Source organism: Paramormyrops kingsleyae, chromosome 1 (genome assembly GCF_048594095.1).
Source record: "Paramormyrops kingsleyae isolate MSU_618 chromosome 1, PKINGS_0.4, whole genome shotgun sequence".
Taxonomy (NCBI): Eukaryota; Metazoa; Chordata; class Actinopteri; order Osteoglossiformes; family Mormyridae; genus Paramormyrops; species Paramormyrops kingsleyae.
This window is the reverse complement of record NC_132797.1, coordinates 25,417,934-25,441,332: the sequence shown is the minus strand read 5'-3', so window position 1 is coordinate 25,441,332 and position 23,399 is coordinate 25,417,934. Positions and strand designations below refer to the sequence as shown.

The 23,399-nt window shown below is 42.7% G+C and overlaps 1 protein-coding gene across 5 annotated transcripts in view; it reads right to left on the bottom strand.

Annotated features, from left to right (window-relative positions):
- LOC111850087 (sodium channel protein type 2 subunit alpha-like) overlaps positions 1–23,399 on the bottom strand; it is a 130,495-nt gene that overhangs the window by 22,595 nt on the left and 84,501 nt on the right. For all 5 annotated transcript variants that reach the window (XM_072712245.1, XM_023823605.2, XM_072712247.1 and 2 more), the window contains one exon: positions 9,164–9,556. In XM_072712245.1, coding sequence (XP_072568346.1) covers positions 9,164–9,556 — 393 coding nt within the window. The remainder of the gene's footprint in view (positions 1–9,163; positions 9,557–23,399) is intronic.

Sequence of the window (23,399 nt, the reverse complement as noted above, 5' to 3'; positions counted from 1 at the left end):
ATCTCAGTGTGCCGTCTCATTTAGCACAACAGCCCCAAGCTTGGTGACAACTATCTCTTCTCCCCCTCATTGGTGTTGGTGAGGGGAAGTTTCCAGAAGCCAGCCAGATGACTCCCTAACCCTCACCCCCCCCAAGAACCCCTTCAGCCTCTTCTCGAGTGAGATTAAAGACAGGGAGATAACTGTCCCCAAGTTCCTGAACAGCTGCTGGAGGGATTCTGCCTCTGTCGAGGATTTACCGTCCAATTAGCCTCGTCACTAAAGTTTCAGAGCGGCGAGGTGAGGAACGAGAACAGCCCGGCACATTCCTGCCGCCGAGGGCAACTGTCCTCCCAGAGAGAGGGCACCCGCTTAACACCTTCAGCCACCGTCAGGTCACTGCCTTGATTTCAGTTTTTCTGCAGCACCAGTGACGGGGGCGTCACCCCCACAAAAGTTACTTTCCCGGAGGACCTTAGCAGCGTCCGCACCAGCTACATGGTCCACGAAGTTAGCATGCATGACATCGCAGGGACGCACAGCGATGCGAGGCCTGCTTGTGTTGCACATTCCTGGGGCACTTACCGCCACAAATGCACTATAAATAGTGCGTGCCCCCCCTCCACACTAACCCCCCCCCCCACCTCGCCCACAGGACAGGAGCTACAAAGCAGCATTAGGCCGCTATCAAAACACCATGAAATAGGATCTTGCATATATGTCTGCCAATGTCAGCTGTAACTCTGAACCTCCGGGCTTAAGGAATGCCTGTGTGTAGCTGGGGGGGGGGTGGGGGGTTCGGGGGTTCGGGTGACTTCCACGGAGTAACGAAGCGCTGTGAAATTTACTGAGCGTGCATGGAAAGTAAGCAAATAAATAAATAGTGTTATCAATCAGTTATGGTTTAATTACCCTCCATTTTCTCCCCAAGTTAAGACTGTGCTTAGGCCCAGCTGTCAGAAACACCCCCCTCCGCCACCCTACAACCTGCCAGGAAGTACAGAACGGGAATGGATGCATGCTCCTCCGACTTACTGTCCTGCCAGTCAGTGGCCATTTTTACACGCCGGGGGGCGACAGGGCACACAACTGGAGAGTGATGTGCTGATTAGTGGGATAGTGTGTCTTTTCAGTTTGGTGACATCTGTGATGGTTCTGTCTGATCAGAGGCATCACATTGGGTCTAAGGGGGCGAGCTTAGGTCTGGGAAGACAGACTTTATTGTCTGGAATTCTGGTGCTCCAGAAGACAATTAAATTTCCAAAAAGTTGACCAGAGAAGACAACAACCATGACCGTGAATACAACTGTGACCATGACCACAACCATGACTGTAACTTACACATTATAAATAGTCTCAAACAGGCACTCATTGCAACGAAGAGCTACGAGAATGATTCCTGGTCTTAGAGGAATGTCTTATGAGGAGAGGTTAGCGGAACTGAATCTGTTCAGCCTTGAGCAAAGGAGACTAAGGGGGGACATGATTCAGGTCTATAAGATTCTAACGGGTCTGGATGCTGTTCAGCCAAATGACTATTTCAATATTAGTCTAAATACTAGAACTCGTGGCCATAAGTGGAAATTAGCGGGAGAACATTTTAAAACAAATTTGAGGAAACACTTCTTTACACAGCGTGTAGTTAGAGTATGGAATAGTCTTCCTGCTAGTGTAGTGGAAGCTAAAACCGTGGGTTCCTTTAAATCAGAGCTAGATAAGATTTTAACAACTCTGAGCTATTAGCTAAGTTCTCCCCAAACGAGCTTGATGGGCCGAATGGCCTCCTCTCGTTTGTAAATTTCTTATGTTCTTATGTTCTTAGTTCTGAGAGTGTGAGTTAGATTCATTATTTGTAAAAACAGAAGCAATATAGAGGACACACTATACAGATATAACTGATGAGAATAATTAAAAATAAAAACACTCATATCCTACATGCCATTAAAAATAATCACATGCATGTACTACAACTGACGCATCATTAAAAGACCCCTGACCACTGATATAATATGAGATATGACACAGCATGAGTTGTATTTATTAGATTTTGATGGAATAAATTTATTCTTTATGTATTTATATTCTCATCCCCCTTGCCTCAGTATAGACTGCAGGAAACTCATGACTCATAGCTCAGGTTATATACCATTCTGCCACTGTTTCAGGTAATAATGCAGGTTTGAAACCTTTCATGCCTTTTCTCCATTGATTACTAGGCTTTCTGTTGGAATGATACTTAAATTGACTGGGGGTAAACATTAATATCAGTGCAATCCAGAATCTGTACTCTGATTACTATAAGTAAAAAAATATTATTATATATTGCATATTATATTATTTTGTGAAATCTGTGGTTTTTGCATGTCCTGCAGTGCCTTACTTCTTAGAATTCTGAAACGATTCAGATTAAAAATCATACTTTAGGGTTCAACAGGAATGCCCTGCCTCAGTCCTGAAATTCAGGGCTGTTTGATTAAATCCCTTTAAACCGACGTGCCACAGGGTACCTAATGCATTCATGTGGAAAGCAGGTGTGGGGGGCTAAATCTAGGGGCAGTAAGGGGTGGGGGGCAGTGAAAGACGCGCTCCATTTCTGAGTTGTGGCCTGGATTGGCTGTACGCAGAAATTCATTTTCATTTCCAGCAATTTCCACCTGAATCACAATTTGCTTGTATGGAAATGCTCCAATACGATAGATGAGGCAGCCCAGCATGCGTGATCGAAGGCCATGTTAGCCTAAGTCAGCCCACAGCCCCGGATTACGACAGCATGAATGTTTTAACATTCTGCATGATTTCAATCGCTAATCTATTACCTTGAGAATATGCCGGATATATATGCAGTCATGCCTGATCAGTTGTGATGTGAATAAACACCGCTAACCCCTTCTCCTTTCCCCTTCTGATGGCTTCCAAGTTTCCTGCGCGTTTTCCTTGGATGGCAGGACTGAGGAAACGACTTAAAAATTTCACTCTAGGTTGTTGGGGCTCCCATGTCAGCCGGAGACACAGTAACGCCAAACCCAGGGCCAGGGTTTTGTGGCTGACCTCAGACAAGCCTTACCCAATGAATATGCTGACCTAACCCTAACCCTAACCCAGTGAATCTGCTGACCCCATCTCTTTGCTGAACTGAGGGTCTGTTCATACTTTGGGAAAATGAATCCCCCAATAAGACCCTAATTTACATGTGACAACCAATGCACTTAAGCACATTTTTTCTCCAGTTAAATTTAATTCATGCTTAAAAAGTGCTTAACGAAGTAGTTAACAATTAATCAAGTGCTTAACGAAGTAGTTAACAAAGAATCAAGTGCTTAAAGAAATGTTTAACGAAGACTAAAATAATGTCACTTAGTCACATACCATAGTTAATGGTAATGATTATTAATAGTGAATAAAAACCAGAAGATCTCCAAGGAAGCGAAACAAGACACTAGTGTTTGATATAGGAGGAAAACCCTCCAGGGGTCCAAGGTGAACTGGCTGCCCGGTCCCCTCGGGAATCCCGACAGTAAACAGGTCAGACAGTAGCATGCGTGTTTATGTACTGCTATGTTCTGCCCTGCTGTCTGTCAGTCAGCCTGCCCTCCGCTGGGCCATATGCTTTCCTCATAATGACAACTCACTTTCTCCAGTCACTAAATCAAGACGGCCAGCTATTTAAGCAGTGTCGAAGAACAGTTTTAAAAACTGTAAAATTCTGAAGTAGTTAATTATTAGCTACGTGGAATCTGTTTGTTTCTCAAGATTGGACGTTCCCATTGTGGAGTTGTGTATAATTTGCACTCTAATAACATTTCTATTGTTCTCTATTATAAACAAACAACAAAAAAAAACTCATATTGAATAAATACTGGCTCATTAAATGGCAAGAAATCGAAGCCATTTAGAATCTGGGCTCTGGGCTCTGAACAGCAAAGCTTTCTTAGACTTGAACTTGCAACTGTTTGGTCCAGCTCCTTAACCGCTTTGCCACCTGCTGCCCGACATATTTATCCAGCAAACAGGTGCAGCAGGTGCAGGAAAAACACATTTAATTTCTGGGCTGTGGCACCAAGTGCAAGGGTGCGGAACAGCCGAGAAATCCTTTTCATCTATCTAGCAATTTCCACCAGAATTTTGATTTGCAATTTATGGAAATGCTCCAAAACTATAGAGTTAATGAAAAAAATAATAATGCCATAACAGCTCATAAAATGACACCACAAATGAAATGATAATTTGTTTATGAAAATGCATGTTAAATTAAATGCATTTGCTAAATTAACAGCTTGGTACCAAAAAGTTGAGGAGGAGGAGAATAAGAGACTAACAGCCTAACATCTTTATTCATTTGTATTGTTTAGGGTGATATTTACTGACAGTATTTAACATTCATATTTTTCTTTAAGGCACGGTAAACTAAAGTCCATCCTTCTACACATCTTCCAAAAACTTATCCTGAGCAGGAATGTTGGGGTAAATTAAGTGAAATGTCTAAAAACCACGGTTATAAAAGGAATCATGGCGTTGGGCAGCTGGTTATTTGATTTAAATACACCATTAAACAGGCATCTGTTTAGATTTAAACAGGCATCACAGTGAACAGCTAAATGAACTGAAACTTAATCACATGACAGAATGTTGCAAAGCGTGTAGCCCAGAATTAAGCACAACGTTGTAATATATAGTATGTGATGTGTGCTAGCAGGCATATACATCCGGCCTTACAGACAACGCAGAGGGCCAATAATAACAGATTTGGGGGCTGAGTGCAAGGTTTCCATTTGAAAAACATGAAAACATTGCATTTTAATCATCATTGCAACCGATTATTGCGATAAATCTACTTTTTCAACCCATCCATTTTGAATGACTGCTTATGCAGCACAGTCGTCCTGGACCATCCCCTGAATGGGGGCGGGGCAGTTAGCAGTGCTGGGACATTCATCGCAGGCCTGGTGGTGGTGGGGGCGGGGGGGTCTCTACAGTCACAAGTCACGTAGGGCCTCCCTCCGGGTCACAGCCAACAGATTAAGGAGGGTGGGGGCAGGAGAGCAAAAAAAGCCTTAGAAGGGCAGAGAGAGACGGTGGGGCAGGCAAGATACGAAGCGACAGAGAGACACGTGACTACAAGAGATAAAAGGCCGTGGTAAGTGTGTAACCCGGTAGGAAATGCTGGGGGCTGGCAGGGCCGGCGCTGGCGTCTGCTACCCTCTGACGGCCCGAAGCCCCACAGAAAACTCCAGAAAGGAATGATGAGCATGGGTCCATATTTCAGCAATCAACCATACTTTGAAAATGTCTCCAGTACCTCTGCTCTGTTGTCCAAGATATCTTGGGATGCTTTCGGCCTAGTGTATGGTCTGTCGTTATTGCATGGCTGTGTGGGTGATCTCCGGGGAAAGGTAGGGGGGCCTTGGGGGCTGTTTTTCTGAGATGTTAGTAACAGTTTGCCTGCAGTCAGCTGTGTGAGATCTACATGGGTCTCACCCACAGCCCATTATGACAGGGTGCAATGGGCCATCCGGTTATGGGAGGGGTTCCAGCGGAGAACCAACTAGACCTCAATGGGTCATCCGGTTATGGGAGGGGTTCCAGCGGAGAACCAACTAGACCTCAATGGGCCATCCGGTTATGGGAGGGGTTCCAGCGGAGAACCAACTAGACCTCAATGATGATACAACTCAGACGTCAAGCTCAATGGATGGGCGGGTGGTGTCAGCCATCCCATAAACCCCCATGTGACGGCCCCTAGTGACCGATTTGTAATCTACGCCCCCAGTCTCATTGTTTTCTTGAATGTTGTCACTGAGCAGGTAAAAAAAAACATGGCTAGATGCAGAAGAACAGAATCTGACACAAAAAGCAGTAGGAAAAACCAGAAAGTGAAAAAAGGGGTGCATCTGCTGAAGTTTTCATGGATTATTAAAAAAAACTGTAGCTAATTCATTCAACCAGCCTGAATGGATCCTTCATCCACAGTCATCAGTGTCCATTTTGCCCTCTGTTATACTTTGGAAGAGGATCAGAGATCTTTTCCACTAAAAATCAGTGAGGTGGAGACTACGTTTGAACTGGTGCTTTAACCAGCCCCAGAATATCCAGTGCTCTTGAAATCACACAGCTGCTCCCACACAGATGGGATGCTGAAAAAATATTTGCCAACAAAAGGCCGGCACTACCGTTAAATTCCTTTTGGCTATGGTGCCGAAGCAAAGACACATGTCAGATAATGTTTCTGAAATAAGCAGAAAGCCACAAAGACAAGATGACAGTGAGTATGGTACACATCATAGCAGAGGAAATGTTTTGATTTTTTAAAGTGGGGGACCATAAATCATAAAGAGGGGCCAACCTATTTATTAGCCAATGAAATGTTTTGAACTGGTGAGTGACAGGAGTGTGGGTACTCCAGGGGCCAATCAGCTATCAGTTGGAACCAGTGCCCCTGTGGCTCCACCCCTGTACAAACTGCTGCTTCACAGGAACACCTACTGCTGTGGATGGGGGTTGCCACAGGGGAGTGCAGGACGTAGCTCTGTGGAGGGGGGGGGACTCAGAAGTATGTGTCACACAATCAGAAATAATCACGCTGGCTGCCCGTCTCTGATTGCACCTCACGGGCCCAGCGGGGGAGGGGTGTGGCCCTGCTGTGTGTTTCGTCATCGCGCATCCATATTATGAAGACTTAGGGTGCGTCCAATATCCCATACTTGATTGCTATGTAGTAGACGAAATATAGTATACGAAGTCAGCAGTAGGCCTATGTCTGAATCCTTAGAATGGGTAGGGACGGTAAATAAGTAGTATGTACAGTAGATGACATACTACATTCTGCAAAATGTTTACGTGTGGAAGGACTGTGGAGCCACAACCAGAAATGAAGAAAGCCGCTCACTCAGAAATGTGTCAAGATGGCAGAGGAAGTGCTATCTCTGTACAAATTTAAGTAGAAAACAATACCCACTCTTATATACTTACATAATGTTTTTTTCCCCTTGATAGTTTTTAATAGTTTAACGTCATTTGGTAAACATCCAGGTCAGGTAATATGCAAGATGGTGAGTTATTGCTGACCACAGTATCCCAGGGTGCATGTTCTTATGAATACATACAGTACATTCTACATTAATAGTGTAGTACTAGGCTTCTACTGAAATTCAGTATGTACAGTGTAAGTATGCAATTTCAGACCCACCCAAACATTTTCTTTGCTGTGCATTTAAGGATTCATCCATTGTAACTGTAAATTATAAAAATGACACATTTTTATGTTAATCTATGACTCAGGACCCTCTTGATGTCATTTACTGGAAGACTCCCCGTGTGTGGAGTGATTGCCTGTATTCAGAAAAACACTAAATCAGGCAGGCCTGTTAATCGCTAATACAGATGACAGGCCTCCAGCTACATCTCATTTTTGCTAGGCAGGGAATGTAGAAAAATATCCTTTTAAGGAAAATAGCAATCACTGGAATTTGTTCCCAATGTTTTATTCAGCAATCACAGGTTTACCCACTTCAGGGAATAGACTATACCAGCCAAGGGAGTCCGTGGGCACTCGGTACAGCCTGAAACCTGTGTTCTGCTTGTGCTCACTTAATTTTACCATTTCAGCAGGTACATACAACAGAGAAATTCATTTCATTTAAATACAGTTGGCTGAGGTCTCTGTTCCAGACTCACCACAACCATGAACTGGACAGAAAATGGATGGATGGATTATTATTTAGTCTTTTCAGTTGGACTTCCGTTAATTTGTCTTAAAAAACCCCAGTCAACAACATTTTTAGAGTACAAAAAAGTAAAATGATAAAATTCCAGTCATACACTTATCTCTTGCAACAGAAGAGGTATTACTGTGGATTAAATAACTCCATAAGAGTGATGATCTTTCAAGATGACAGACTTCCATACTTACAAGTGCACACAGTTACTGCTTCTCTCATTACTCTAACACTGGGTAATATTCTGACCAGAAAAAAAAAATTTGCTTGACTGCATGGAAACAGCCCTGAAGGATTATTAAAAGAACTGAAATGTAAATGTACATTCAAAGCCGATGTAATGCAAATATGAAGTAAATAATTTATCTGTATCACATCAGCTTAGGATGTCATTAATGTTATCTCATTGTGTGCAGCACAATGACAATAAACCTTTCAAAGTCGAATGATCCATGGGCCTCGGGACACTTCTCCGCTCTCAAGCTGACCACCTAATGTCTGAAAATGTGACCCTCGCTATGTGACAAAAGGACGAGTCGCTCCCAGAGGCCGACAAGGCAGGCGTCAGAAAGATCTCCCGCACAACCATCTAACGATAAGGCCACATGATCAGTCCACAGCTTTGTATTCACAAACCACCCCCACCCCCACCCGCACCCCCCCTCACCCAGTCTCTTCTCCTGCCCAGAGACAGATTAGCCCTCTCAAATAATCAGCACCTCACACCTTGGTGTAGTGATTAGGCACAATGGCAGTATCTTTCTCTTGGTTTACACATTCGAAGCTCTGGTCAAATTAGATAAACGAGATGGTGAAGTGGTTGATAGTGAACCTTCTGGAAACGTGCCCCGCAATTTTGTTTTATTGATTATTATATGTGTTGTACTAGAATAATACAAATACAATAGGGGTAATTTTGTGGTTTACTGCATAACTTGCATATAATGACATCATCACCAAGCAATATTAACATTGGTGTGTTGAGTATAAGTTTCAGTAAGCTAAATATGGCAGAGACAATTTTTTTTATGGCAGAGACGGGTTTGTTGATGGAGGGTTGGTGTAGGACCAAAACATAAATAGTTGGGGATTAATTTAATGTTGCATCGTCAAAGAAGTTAGTATCCAACATCTACCAAATTTTCACTTGTCAAGGCAGTGCAACTGCAATGCTACTTAGTCATTTTAAATACAGATTCTCTGCATTCTGTAAAGTTTTATTACAACTGTGACTTAAAAATACCTCTTGATGATTTTCAAATAAAGTATTTGCAATTCTTTAAACCCTGTGTTTTGGCTCAAATAATCATTTGATTGATCACCCAAACACGTGTTTAATCAATTAACCAAAACTATCATTTTTTGCAACCCTAAAACATACTGCCAATAAAGCCTGTAACATAACGGTGATTGGAGTCATGCAGGCCCTTTTGGATCCCTGACCAGAGCGGAGTCAGAGTGTAATGACTCACCTGATTCTCCTCTTCTTCATCTGAGGTCTGTTCTTCTTCCTCCTCTTCTTCGGGAAACTCCACGTCGGATTCACCCGATGCGATGGGCACACTCACGGTGAGCTCGGGGGCGGCTGTGTAGCCGTCGCCATCGGCGACAATGTGCCCGTCTCCACGGTGATTGATGAGGCCCAGGACACCGTTGCCCTTCAGCATGAGCCCGTCCTTGACCTCCTTCCTCTTCCGCCGTTTATGCTCGAATAGACTGCAGACGGCTCGCCGCACCCAGTCAGCGCCGCGGTGGAGGCGGGCAAAGGCTATCTGCAGGTTGTTCATTTCTCCATCCTCATCCGTGGTCGACAGGTTGTCGGCACTGAAGGAGCTGAGCAGCAGGGCCAGGAAGAGGTTCAGCACCTATGGTGGAGGACAGAGGTTCAGCACCTATGGTGGAGGACAGAGGTTCAGCACCTATGGTGGAGGACAGAGGTTCAGCACCTATGGTGGAGGACATCCCACAAGGGCTAGTAAATAAACTCAGACCAGAGTTCTGGTTTGCTTAAGAAGGGCTCCACCACGCCAACGAACCTGGAGGCTGCCTCTTCTCTCTATCCAAAACTATTCTTCCAGGAAGCTTTTTATTTCTCTTTTAAAAAATCACCAAAAACCAAATAAAGTAACACCAGAGATGTGCGGTTATATAACTGTATCCTGTAGTTTTGTTTATACTGGTTTTAAATGTCACATTTGTTGCAGGTTATGCTGGAAACTCTGTGCATCCAAACTAGCTGCATCTGGGTAGCTTCTGAGTAATTAGAGATAAACACATAAATCAAGCTCCATCAGACACCATTGTCACTTCTTTGGCTGTTTACGATATGTTCCCGGGGTTCCCCGGCCTGCCTTTGCATATATCTGTTACAACCCATCACCAGGCAACCTGATTAAACTAATCAAGTAATCTCAGAGCCTGTAATTAACTGAAAGGTGGTGCGCTGATGTATATAAAAAAATGCTACATAAATACACAGTGGCTTTTGAGGAGGACATTTGGATTCAGAGGTCGGAAGGTTGATAAAAAAAAATGCTTCAATGCTAGAATGAGGGCGAAGGCAAAGAAGCGGCGCACCGGTCAGTCCGTGTGGCATGCAACGACAACCCTTAATGCCGAAAAGGCTAACACGCACCACCAGCCCCGTCGAGATGAGTTACCGTCACTGGGCACAGTGACACAGGGGAAGTGTGTGTTTTTTTTTTAATACTGGGGCAGGTAGTCGCCTCTTACAGGGGTTGAAGGCTCTGATGCTTTTTAAAGCTATGCTCTGGCATGCAGTGGATTAATTACAATATATTAATTATAGAATATTAATCATCTGGCAAGAAGTTGGACACTATGGTTTTAGTGGTAAGCATTATAGGGTTGGGAATTGGAATCCACTGAGTTTTAAAGTGTTTCTTCTGCATCTCTGGTTCCCTCTTGTAGTCCACAGGCAAGCTGGTGCCTCTAAATTGCCCATATTATTTTGTCTGTGTTTGCTACGGCAAACTGACAGCCCATCCAGGGTTTCCCCTGCAAGAGCCAGGAGCTTCCCGCAACCCTGGTGAATAATCGGTTACGCAAGAAGGATATTCATTCCAAAAGTGGAATTAATAAAACATTATGTAACGGCAGGTGTTTTTTTCCCATCAAATGTGTCAGGAAATGAAGAATAGACTTTTATCACAGGAAAAACAAGTGTCTGGGATTGTGGATAGCATGTGCATTAAGTACAAGGCTGCTACAAACTGATTTCCCAGGAGTCCACATCCTCTGTGTCGAGATACATATTTGAGATGAGGTGACTAGCGTGCTATGAAAGGATAGGTACAAATGGGATATAAAATTGATTAATCCAAGCTCTTTGTCAGGATATCTTCCTAGCTGCATAATATAAGGCATCTATTTCCACTTATTTAAAATATGTCATTACTACACAGGCTTAAGTCTGGTATTTTCATATTAAATTATCAACAATATATTTATCAAATTTGCATGTTGGTGGCTATTAAAATAGGGCTAGGGTAAGTTTGAAAATGTATCTTTAATTGATAATATATTAAACGCATCATTGTTTTCCTGATATAAATGTGTCCAAAGCATTAAAATAATATTCTGTAGTGTTGATGTAGATCTGCAGATTTTTCTTTTGTTGTTATATGCAGGCAGACGCTTAGCAACCTCTGTTCAGTGCAAGCTTAACGTGCAGGCAATGCGCCGGGGAGACGGCTAAGAGCACCGAGGGCTGATTCTGACAGCTTCAGTCCCAGGGGGGACAGAGGGGAGTGCCGTGGATGGAGTAAAAATAAGACCCATGGCCCCATGTCCAGGAGTCAACAGATCAGTATCCCACACACTAGCCCTTTGTTCAAAATTCCCCCACCTGATGGACATCTCAAAGCAACTCTCTAAATGCAAGGATTCTCGACTGATGAGTTGATACTCATTTAAGCTGGCCTCAGATGGGCTATTTCTGTTTTTTTTGTTATACTTCCTATTTGCACTATTTGTTTTTATTTAAGTATTTCACTCATCTGTGCACCTGTGTCGAGTGATGAAAAAAGAGTTAAATGAAGATTTAATTTCAACTGAGATGGACAGGTCGGCACCCAGATTCTCTCAGTGGCACCCAGACTCTCTCATTGACAAAAGGGACAATTAGAGAACGGTGGTCTTGCATGTTTATGGCGGCCATGTGCGCACCCTCTACATAATGGGCACTGGGGGCGGGAGATGGGATTTCAGTCACCGTGGGACATGAGATTGCCAGTCTCCCTACAGCTTATCCTCAGTGTGACAGGAGTAATTACCTGACTACAGATATTCTGTCCAACTAATCACAGTTCTGCAAAATGAAAATATCTTTTAAAAAGAGCTCTCATACCTTTTCAGGACTGGAGAGAGAACCCCCGGCATATTTGGCCTTCAGCAGACTGCTTATATCATCAAGCTACAAAGGCAAAAATGTTAGGGGTACACAGCAATTCAGTGGTCCCGTCTGTCGGTAACAAGGGAATATAACCCTCGTATGTTCAATTGTCAAAGTATTACGTCTACATGAGAAGCTATGCTGGTCTGTGTGCATTAATGAGCTTTTGTACTAAGCTCACTGTACACGGTAAAACAAAATGAGCTATTTGTGGTTGTTTCACTCCAGTCAGTGATTAACTAGTAGAGCTGCAAAGTGTTGTGTTAAACAGCAATATGGAAGCCTCCTTAACTTTTAAACTGATTGCTGTGAAGTTGCATGTGGAGTTACGGGGTTAACAACTGCAAGGGGGGCCACATTTGCACTGTAGACACGTGGGAGACGGCTGTGGAGTCTCCGCTGATGTCATCGCACGACATCACACTATCTGCAGGGCCCTGATCAAAAGTCTGCACCTGTTTATTGTGCTAATTATATGTCGTTCAATGTATTAAGAAACGTATGTACTCAAGTATCAAGGTTTGAAGAAGAGTTATGTATAATATATTACTGATATGAGCAGTACGACATGTATTGCTTTGTTATACATGTTTATTTTAGGGTAGTGCAGTCACTCGATAGCGGGCACTGCAGTGTCATACCTCCAGGGCTGTGCCCTGTGCTTCCCAGGATAGACTCCTGGCTCTCTGGAACTCCTCGTACCCAATAAGCAGTTATGGAAGATGGTTAGATACGAACCTGATGGATGTGGCTTATTGTCTATTTGCCAAATCTGTGTGCTATGCATTTGTACAGTTTGTTTTGCACATAGGACACATCTTTTCTATAAGCTGCTTCATATTCTGTATTTATTATACTGATGTAAGACTGCTTTTATATCGGTTTCCCATCCTGGGCTTCACCTCTGTGTTTACATAAGAACATAAGAACATAAGAAATTTACAAACGAGAGGAGGCCATTCGGCCCATCAAGCTCGTTTGGGGAGAACTTAGCTAATAGCTCAGAGTTGTTAAAATCTTATCTAGCTCTGATTTAAAGGAACCCATGGTTTTAGCTTCCACTACAATAGCAGGAAGACTATTCCATACTCTGACTACACGCTGTGTAAAGAAGTGTTTCCTCAAATTTGTTTTAAAATGTTCTCCCGCTAATTTCCACTTATGGCCACGAGTTCTAGTATTTAGACTAATATTGAAATAGTCATTTGGCTGAACAGCATCCAGACCCGTTAGAATCTTATAGACCTGAATCATATCCCCCCTTAGTCTCCTTTGCTCAAGGCTGAACAGATTCAGTTCCGCTAACCTCTCCTCGTAAGACATTCCTCTAAGACCAGGAATCATTCTCGTAGCTCTTCGTTGCACCTTTTCTAAGGCAGCAATGTCCTTCTTGAGGTATGGTGACCAAACCTGCACACAGTATTCTAGGTGGGGTCTTACCAAGGAATTATATAAGTGTAACATCACCTCCCTTGACTTAAACTCCACACATCTAGAGATATAACCCAACATTCTGTTCGCCTTTTTTATTGCTTCCCCACATTGGCGAGAGTGGGACATGGAAGCATCAACATACATACCGAGATCTTTCTCGTAATCAGCTACCTTTATTTCAGTGGAACCCATAAAATATCTGTACTGTATATTTCTGCTCCCTGCATAGATTACCTTACATTTATCTGTGTTAAATTTCATCTGCCAAGTATCAGCCCATTCGCTAATTAAATCCAGATCCCGTTGAAGCCTCTCTGCTGCTAGATTAGTATCTGCTACCCCGCCCACCTTAGTGTCGTCTGCAAATTTAACCAGTTTACTGTATGTATTCGTGTCAATATCATTAATGTAAATTAGGAACAATAGTGGTCCTAAAATTGAACCCTGCGGTACCCCACTATAAACGGAGGCCCACTGTGACATAGTGCCTCAAATAACTACTCGCTGCTTCCTATCAGTTAGCCAGTTTTTGATCCAAGCTGCCACAGTTCCTAAAATTCCTGCAGCTTTAAGCTTTAACAAGAGCCGTTTGTGGGGGACAACATCAAAGGCTTTCTGGAAATCTAAGTAAATCACATCATAGGCCTTTTTGTGATCAATTTCACTTGTAGCTTCCTCAAAGAACTCAAGCAGATTCGTTAAGCAGGATCTACCTCTCCTAAATCCATGTTGGCTATCCTTTATAATGTTATTTGCATCTAGGTAATCTACCATTTTCACTTGAATTATAGCTTCCATTATTTTTCCAGTAATGCTAGTTAAACTGATTGGCCTATAGTTTGCTGGATTACTTCTATCCCCTTTTTTGAATATGGGTGTTATATTAGCATGCTTCCAATCTGATGGTACCACACCCGCAGATAACGATTTCTGGAATATTAAAGTCAAAGGTTGGCTAATAATATCCCTCATCTCTTTCAAGACTAAAGGTAAGATGCCATCAGGCCCCTGCGATTTATTTATTTTGAGTTTAGCTAGGCTTAGTATCACATCAACCTTATGACCAAATATACATATATTGGTCATAGACGATGCTGTATTCGTATTAATTGGTGGTAAGTTACTTGTGTTCTCTATTGTGAACACCCTTGAAAAATAATCATTAAACTCGTTTACCATATCAATTTCGTTACCAATTATAAGGCCCTTACTATCCTGCAAATTAGTGATTTCAGCTTTTAGTGCTCTCTTGGAGTTAAAATATTGGAAGAAACCTTTACTGTCATGCTTAGCCTCCAATGCAATTTTTCTTTCTACATCCCTCTTTGATAGCCTAATGTCATTTTTTAACTCTGCCTGTAGACTTAGATACTCCTGCTTGATTTTGAAATCATTAGTTATTTTCCAGTTGTGGAACAGAGCCCTTTTCCTCCTGACTTTATTCTTAATTTCCTTAGTAAACCACCTTGGTTGTCGTTTCCTAGATTTAGTTTTGCTGGAAACAGGTATTAAGTCCTCTTGCACTTGCAACAATGTGCTTTTGAAAAATTCCCATGCCTCTTCAACTGTTTTGCTATTTAACTCTGTCCAGTTTACAGTTTCTAATTTCCGTCTCATACCATTAAAGTTAGCCTTCCTAACATTGTATACTTTTAATTTAGACTTTGCTCTTCGGACACTAAAATTAACCTCGAATTTAACCATGTTATGATCACTACCGTACAATGGGTCTAAAACCTCTAATTTTCCAATCCTATCCTGGTTATTACAAAAAACGAGATCAAGAAGGGCTTCTCCCCTGGTAGGAGTATTAACAAACTGAGTAAAAAAACAATCCTGTACTAATTCCACCATCTCAAGTTCATTTACAGAAGAGCCAGAGACTGTGTCCCACTGTATCCCAGGTAAATTAAAATCACCCATAACCACCACATCATTTTTATTACTCATAATCCTGATATCATCATATAATATTCTGCTTTCCTCTACAGCTACATTAGGTGCCCTATAACAAACCCCGACAATTAGGCCATTTGAATCTTTAGCATCAAGTTTGATCCATACAGCTTCTGAATTTTTATTTTTATCAGTGAGATCCCTTGCCTGCAAGTTTTCTTTTACGTATACTGCAACACCACCTCCCTTCTTGCCTATCCGGTCTCTACGGAACAACGTATAACCATCCATATTATATTCATCACCATCATTGTCACTCATCCATGTTTCAGTTATTCCTATAATGTCGTAATTGTCTGAAGAAATTAAAGCCTCTAAGTCATTAATTTTGTTTCTAATACTCCTAGCATTCAAATACAGACCACTAATGGTAGGCCTTTTACAATGTCTACTTTTAATATTTATTTGGGCTTTCCGTCTCTCCCCACATAAATTCTTAACTGACCTCCCTGCCCCCCCAGTCCCTAGTTTAAACATTCCTCAACTATTCTGCACATACGCCTCCCCAATACACTGGTTCCCCTATGGTTCAGATGCAACCCGTCCGGCTTGAACAGGTCCCACCTGTTCCAGAAGGTCTTCCAGTGCCCCATAAACCTGAACCCCTCTTTCCTACACCACCATTTTAGCCACGCATTTAATCCCCTTATCTCAGCTAATTTTGCCTGACTTGCACGTGGCACGGGAAGTATTCCAGAGAATACCACTGTGGATGTTCTGCTTCTAAGCTTATCTGCGACTTCTATAAATTTATCTTGCAGAACAGCCCTTCTGCCCTTTCCTATGTCATTGGTGCCAACATGCACCACGACCACTGGATCCACCCCGGCTGGGGCCAAAAGCCTGTCCACTCGATCTGGAAGGTCCCCTACCTGGGCACCAGGCAGGCAAGACACCGTACGGGACCCTCTACCACGGGTGCACACATAACTATCTACACCTCTTATAATTGATATCCGACATCTAAACCACCTGAATCTAAACATCATAGGAAGCCTTTTAATCTCTGCACCCTTACATCCCAGAGCACGATGCTTAGCACAGCTCATTCTGCTCATCGGAAGGAGCAACAACGCTGCAATTTCTAACTGTATCGCAATAGACTGGGACTCGCTGTCTGCTGTATCGACAGTTGACATCTGTGGAGCACTGAGGGGAGGGGGGAGGAGCATTCCCGTGGTGGAAGCTGTACAATTTCTCTGGACACTACAGCTATGAACCACTGTGGGGCAGAGAGGTAACAAGAAATGTACACGGGCTTTACATAAGTCAGGGAATGACAAACTGTGCCACTGGGTCGAGGTACAGCCCTGTCGCAGTTCAGGAAACAACATAATGCTGAACAAAAGAACTCACTGTATGTTTTAGGAAGACCTAGAATTCAATGGAGCACAATGTTATTTGTTGGTTTTGACCAACAAAAGTAAGCAAAGGCTACTTCTCTTTGTGTCCCTCGAAATATTCCCTACAGTCACTGCATTCTTTACTGTAGACAAATGGAAAAACCTTCCGGACAGATAAATTAGGCTCTGAGACTTTCTCCGGTCGAGCCGGTGAACTGAACCATGTGACTCGGAGACTCGGGCACTGAGGAACAGGCTTGTTTACCGTTTCCTGTTTTAGGGTCAGCTGGCAAGCAGGACTGGGTCACACCATTGAGGCAGGGCTTGAAAGAGGAGCTGGGTCCATTAATGAATTAAGCTAACATGGGACTGGTGTGCTTAGTCCGTGCAGGGACAGAGATTGCGGCTTCTGGGACTGTCACTAACAGGACAAAAGCAAAACAGAACACATCAATTTATACTCATTGAAGGGAACAAGGGACAGGCGGACCTAATCAATATGACCCACCACCTCACTCTCCCCTGACACACCCCCCACTCTTTGCACGCAGGGACACTATGGTGTAGAAAATACATGGTAAACCAGTTCCAGTTTAGGTTCTTGCCTATAATAATTGTTGCTGCTCCTTTTCCTACACTGATTTTCCTATTTGGGGTCAAGAGTCTGTCCTGGAAACACTGGGTACAAGGCAGGGAAAAACCCAGGACAGGGAGAATCAAACCCTGGTTTTCAGAGATGCAAGGTGACCTTGCTAATCACTGCACCACCATACCACCCCCTATTAAAAAATATACAGTAGAATGTAACCGCGTCTAACATAAAGTTAACTGAAATGTGAAGGAGCTGAGCTTATTTGCACTGGTAATTATCTGTACCTTGTATATTTTGTTATAGTGTAATTGAGGCCCAGCAGGGTCTGCTTTCTGATCCAGTGGGGGTGGGGATGACACACAGGACTGGGGAATGGATCCAGTTTAGAGGCCTGTACATTTTCAGCTTCCATTGATGACATGGAACTGTGTCCAGGGGTGTGGACAGCCCACCCCCATCTTTGCACCCATGTCCTCGGTAAGTGCTGGAGTAACAGTGGACCTCAGGGCACAAGCAAAGGGCCATCGTTTAGTTCTGAAGCTCCATGATCTACAAGCACAAACTATTTAGAGTGACCTCTAAATGCTTCACACCATGTATATGGTAAACCCACAAACAGACATTTTCACAAGATCAAGTTACAGAATCTATTGGTTATTTTCAGGAAAGGATTCTACTTGTTCTTTCACAACCAAAAGGTTTCGGTTACAGAGAAACTTGTGACACCTTTTGCGTAATTGCTTAGTGGTATTTAATATGTTATTCTCATTTCCTGCTGAGATAAATAAAGTTTATCTTATAGGATTTTATTTTTTAAAAAAGCACATCTTCAAATTCAGGAACAATACTACCCAGTATGGGCGTAAATTATGGGGGGGAGGGGGGTAACCTTGCTACCCAGCTGCCTTTTTGAAAGCATACATAAATAATGCCGGTGGGCTTGTTTACAGTGTTTTCTAAGAAGCCATTGAGTATTTTAAAGCATGGACAAGGCCAAATACATTAAAAGAAAAAAACTGGTGGAATTACCAATCCACCACTCTCCATAGGGGAACAGAGAGAGAGACAGACTGCAAGAATTAATCTCCTTGAGCTGGGGGTGTGATTTCAGAGCTGGTTTCCCACTGCACGGGTGACCAAGCAAATATTACCTGTCTAAAAGAAGTCAGCTGCTCGATTGCGACTTGCCAATCTGTCGACGGATGTCTCCCGTAATAGAAATGATTTGTGCACTCGATTCATGATTCACGCATGAGTCACAAATTTTAAGGCCCCAGACTAATCTCAAGCACTCACAGACAGGAGAGCTGTGAAGCAAAATGACATCCTGTGGCAAAGGGGTTACAAGCGTGGAAAATAATGCATGGGTGGTCTTTGCACTTTTGAGGGCACCTGCTCTACAAGGACCATTCCATCTTATGATGGCCAGAGGGGGGACTTGCACTAGTCTCAACCGAAGACTAAGCCCTCCTAGGCAAACATGGTTGAAGCTGCCTTTACCTAACTCTCTGATATCCATGCTGAAAAAGATGGAAGATCATCAGTTACTTCTTCGACGGAGATATTACTACTTGGTACAGCCAAAAGGGACAGCCTGTGGAGCATCAGTGACAGGAGAAGTTCCATCCCAGCTCATCCTCTTCACCAGAAAAAAAGTGCTGAGATCGCAGCTGCATATATACGAAAAAAAATCGGCATCCGTAAGGGTCATATTGGGACAACTGAGGAAAGAGAGCATCTCACTAGCGCTTCATAATGCTACCGTTCGGTCTTTGAGTGGGTTTCCCGGTAAGGAAGATGAGATGTGTGTGGGTGCTGTAGGGGCTGGGATGGAGCCAGGAGCTCAGAAGTGAGACTCAAGCAGGGATGCATCCTTGCCTGTGAGGATCTGTCTGTGTTTTCTCAAATGAGCTACCTTGATGTTCAATGGTTCTGAGCACCTCCCATGCAAAAACTCTACAAGTGCTGCAGCCAGTAGCAGAAGAGGTGATCGATCCTCTATGAGCCCGAGTGAAAGAAGTTTTGCACGGGCCTATGGGACACGACAGCACCAGAGTATGCGAAAAGCATTTGACGGTCACACTTAAAGCACCGCACATTCAGCAAATCATGCTACCACGAGATGAGAGGATGAGAAAAATGAATAAAATGCATCATGCAAACCTTGCTGATATAGCCTGACATCTTACAGCGCTCCCATGTCCGTGGACACAAACAATCTAAAGAAGATTCCCTAAGGGAATTATTGTGCCAGGTGGTGTAGCTTATATAACACAAATTTTAGGTAAAACACACCATGGCAAAATAAGGGACTAGATCAGCAGCTGACGTGAAAGAAGCATGGAGAGCTGCAAGCTGCCTGCAAAAGGTCTCACATGGACGTGGTACATTAAACAGGACGTTTCCTTGCAAATTAAGGACAGTAGAGGCTGAATGAAAGCGGTTGGGAATTGCTGTGTATGGAGGAAATTAGCAAGCGCTTTCATCCAAGGGACCTACGGGGCTGACGTCAAACACCTAGAAAAAAACGTCAGAGTCCCTTCCGGGACTCAAACTGGCAACTGCTCTGTCACGATTAGAAACTTTAAAAACTTTATTTGAAAACTTCTGTTGTTGCACAAAACATTTAGCTGTTGTTAAGTTTGTGTAAATTAGCGCTAATATTCAAATGGCATGTAAATGTCTAACCATACTTCCCTGGTTCCAGGTTATACTAAAGCTCTTTATGAAACTGTTAAGATCAGACTGTTCAAGGCTGGCAATTGATTATTTTCAAATTTATTTTATGATTTTGATATTTTGTCCGTTATGCGCAATCAAATAAAATTTAATCAGGTTACATAAATCAAAATTGGTATTTGAGTTAATAAAGAAATAAAAAATAAAATAAAATCAATAGTAACATCTTTTTCTTAAAAGTTTCTCATGTTGCTTGATTTTTTTAAAGTCAGATTGATTTGTTGTAAGTGCCTCACACGAGCAGTTAGCATGTTGCTATGGCAGCTTGTCATGTAGCTATCTGACAGTGACAGAGAGAGATGAGCCGGCAATGCTCAGATTTAGCTAGCATCTGCGCATCTACACGTGAGCTTTAGCTAGCACCTGCGCATCTGTCAGCTACACTTCAGCTTTTAGCCAACCGGCTGCGGCGTCACCAACCGGTATGTGACGGTCGTGTTGTGACTTTATGCATGTATTACAGAAAAGGAAAGGCGTGATAAGGAGTGATTCACTGTCCTCGTTTGCCATTCGCTCCGCATGCAAGATCAACTGCCAATTGTCAGTGGTTCTAGAATTTTCCCTAACATGCAAATTCTTGAGATGCAACAGCATTTACTGACGTGTAACAGGAGTTGAAACATCCTGCAGTCTTAAGCCTATAATTAGATCATTACCTATGAAACCAGAAAGAAGCAGCTGACCTGTGTTATCGTGCAGTACCTCAGCAGGAACAGCAGGGGGCAAATATGTCAGTCAGACCGGGGGCGTTAACAGGAAGCTCAAAGAAAAACTCGAGGAGTATAGATACAGGCAGGTATGACAATAATAATTAATAAACGTGGAAAATCCAAAAACCAGCTCAGCTCTAGTGCACAGCTACCATACACAATAAAGGGTATCATGAGGATGACAATAAAGGAGATATTCAAAATATAAATAACCACTGCTGTCCCCATAAGCCATGCTATCAGAATTATTTTCAGTTTCGTTAATGACCGCTTCAACCTGCCCCCCCTTTGTAAATAGTGATGTTTTAAGGGTCCCTGTGAAAAGGAAAGGCTTCTGACTCCCCCCATTCAGCCCGGCCCCCAGGACTGATGGCCAGCCATTCTCTGGCTGGTGATGGGCAGATCAAGCAAGCTGAGATATACAGCAGGCAGCCTTTGAAGGCAGCCGTCTGGGCCTCGGTCACAATGGCTCAGCCGGGCGATGACGTCCATCCCCTTTTTGAAGGTCCCATTCGCTGCTGAATGGCCAGGACCCTGCTTAATGTTATCTCAATTAGGCACGAGCGGCAGGCGGCAAGAGACTCGCCCAGAATGCAGCCCTAAGTCAGGGCCCGAAGTGGACGGAGATGAGAGTCTGTGACGGACACTCACACACGCAGTCTGGGTAAGCCCATTCTCTGACAGCCATGCATTCAGCATAAAACACCTTGCGTCTGATGAAGAAGCGGCACAGTCTCGCTGATCTTTCCTGCTGTGTGTTGTGTGCTCATAGATGTGTCATTTTCCACGAGTCTCACTCCACTGACCACTCACCAAGCGGTCAGGTAATTGCTTAATTTTTTTCCCTCCGAATTCACTAGTTTACCAAATTAAAAAAATTGTCTCACTTATGACATGCCATTTTCCAGAATTCATCTCACTTTTTTTATTATTATTATTATTTATCATTGAACATTGGAATATTGATTATTTAATTTTTCCCTCTGGTAAAAATGCACTATGGATATATGACAGTTGTAATCAAATGATAGAGTGAAATACATTTCAGAGAGGGAATAAATGGAGAAGGAGATGCTATGGGCATCATCATCATCATCATCATCATCAGACACCAACATTGTCTTGGGAATAGAAGTTTTCTGAAATATTTATACCTTTAAGTCTAGAAAACTCATAAAGTAGTGAAATCCTTGGCAAAAATGACTCTATGACAACGGCCCAGAGGTGCAACAAAACAGCCATGTAGATGTCAGTAGCCAGATGGTGTAGAGAAAGGAAAATATAGACCATGTGTAGAGAAGGTTCTGCTGACTGTGCACCTCTGTTATCTGTTAAAGTACTGCCACCAGGTCCTGTGTTTCTGGGAGCCAAACTTTATTTTTAGCCAGCTTTTAAACAGGGGAGCATCCCCACATCCAAGGACTGTCTCAGATGTATTGATCTTGACAAAAAAAAAGCCTTTTACGGTGATGAGACTTTTATGATCTCCAAAGACAAAATGGCATCAATTTACATGGTGTCCACTTTTCTCCACCTCCCCCTTCTAGCAGGAGATTCTGCAAGAAATCTAATGTGGCACCTTCTTCACAAAGCGCAGCATGCCTTCAGCGCGTGGCCTGTCATTTTCCTGACATTCCGGTACTCGTTTGTGGGGAACTCCTTAAAATGTGCTCTGGATATTGGTGATTGTGTCATATGAGGCTGATGGTTAATTCCATTTTTCGGGTTCTGCATTTTATTCACTGCCCAAGTTCTGATTTCCTCTTTCTTTGGGTTAATCTCATAAAATTCTATGCATTGTCTTTCCTTTCCTTTCACCTGTTTCCTTTCTCTGTAATCCCATAATAGCGCTCTTCATTTTCCTGTTTTATTTGCAGGTATTAACCTCATAATACAGGAGCCTCGTAGCTGCGGAAAAAACAGCACTGGCTTATCTCTGCGTCGTGGTGACATCACAACCTGATGTGAACTATCTGATGTCTTACTGACGTTTATAATGAAAGTACACATGGGAACCCATATTATCTATATTTAAATAACACAACAATTACTTGGAACAAGTAATTGAATAAGTATTCCTTAAAGGATCTCATAAATGTTTAATTAAACAGAGATTCAAGACTATGGAAAATATTTTCATCACATGTTCTTTCAGGAACATTTTATATAGGATAATAACAGCACCAGGATTCTTTTAAGGACATAGATTTTTTTTGTCTCTAAAACTCCATAATAATTATCTGTTTGTATTCTATAACTTTTTTTCTACAAAGCTGTCAGAACCACGGACACACAGAGTATATGAGTAGTAGAAGCTGCATTATTATGTCAAGAGACTGAAAACCGCTGTGACATTTGGCCAGACATAAAATAACCATTCTTTGGCTTTTAAAGATCCCTTTTTGAAAGACCTGCTACATTTTAGTCAAAACAGTTTGACTAACCTTCCTTTAAACCAAAGTCATTCCTATGTTCAGCATATTATTGCTAAATAAAATGTTATTCTACAACATTTTTTTC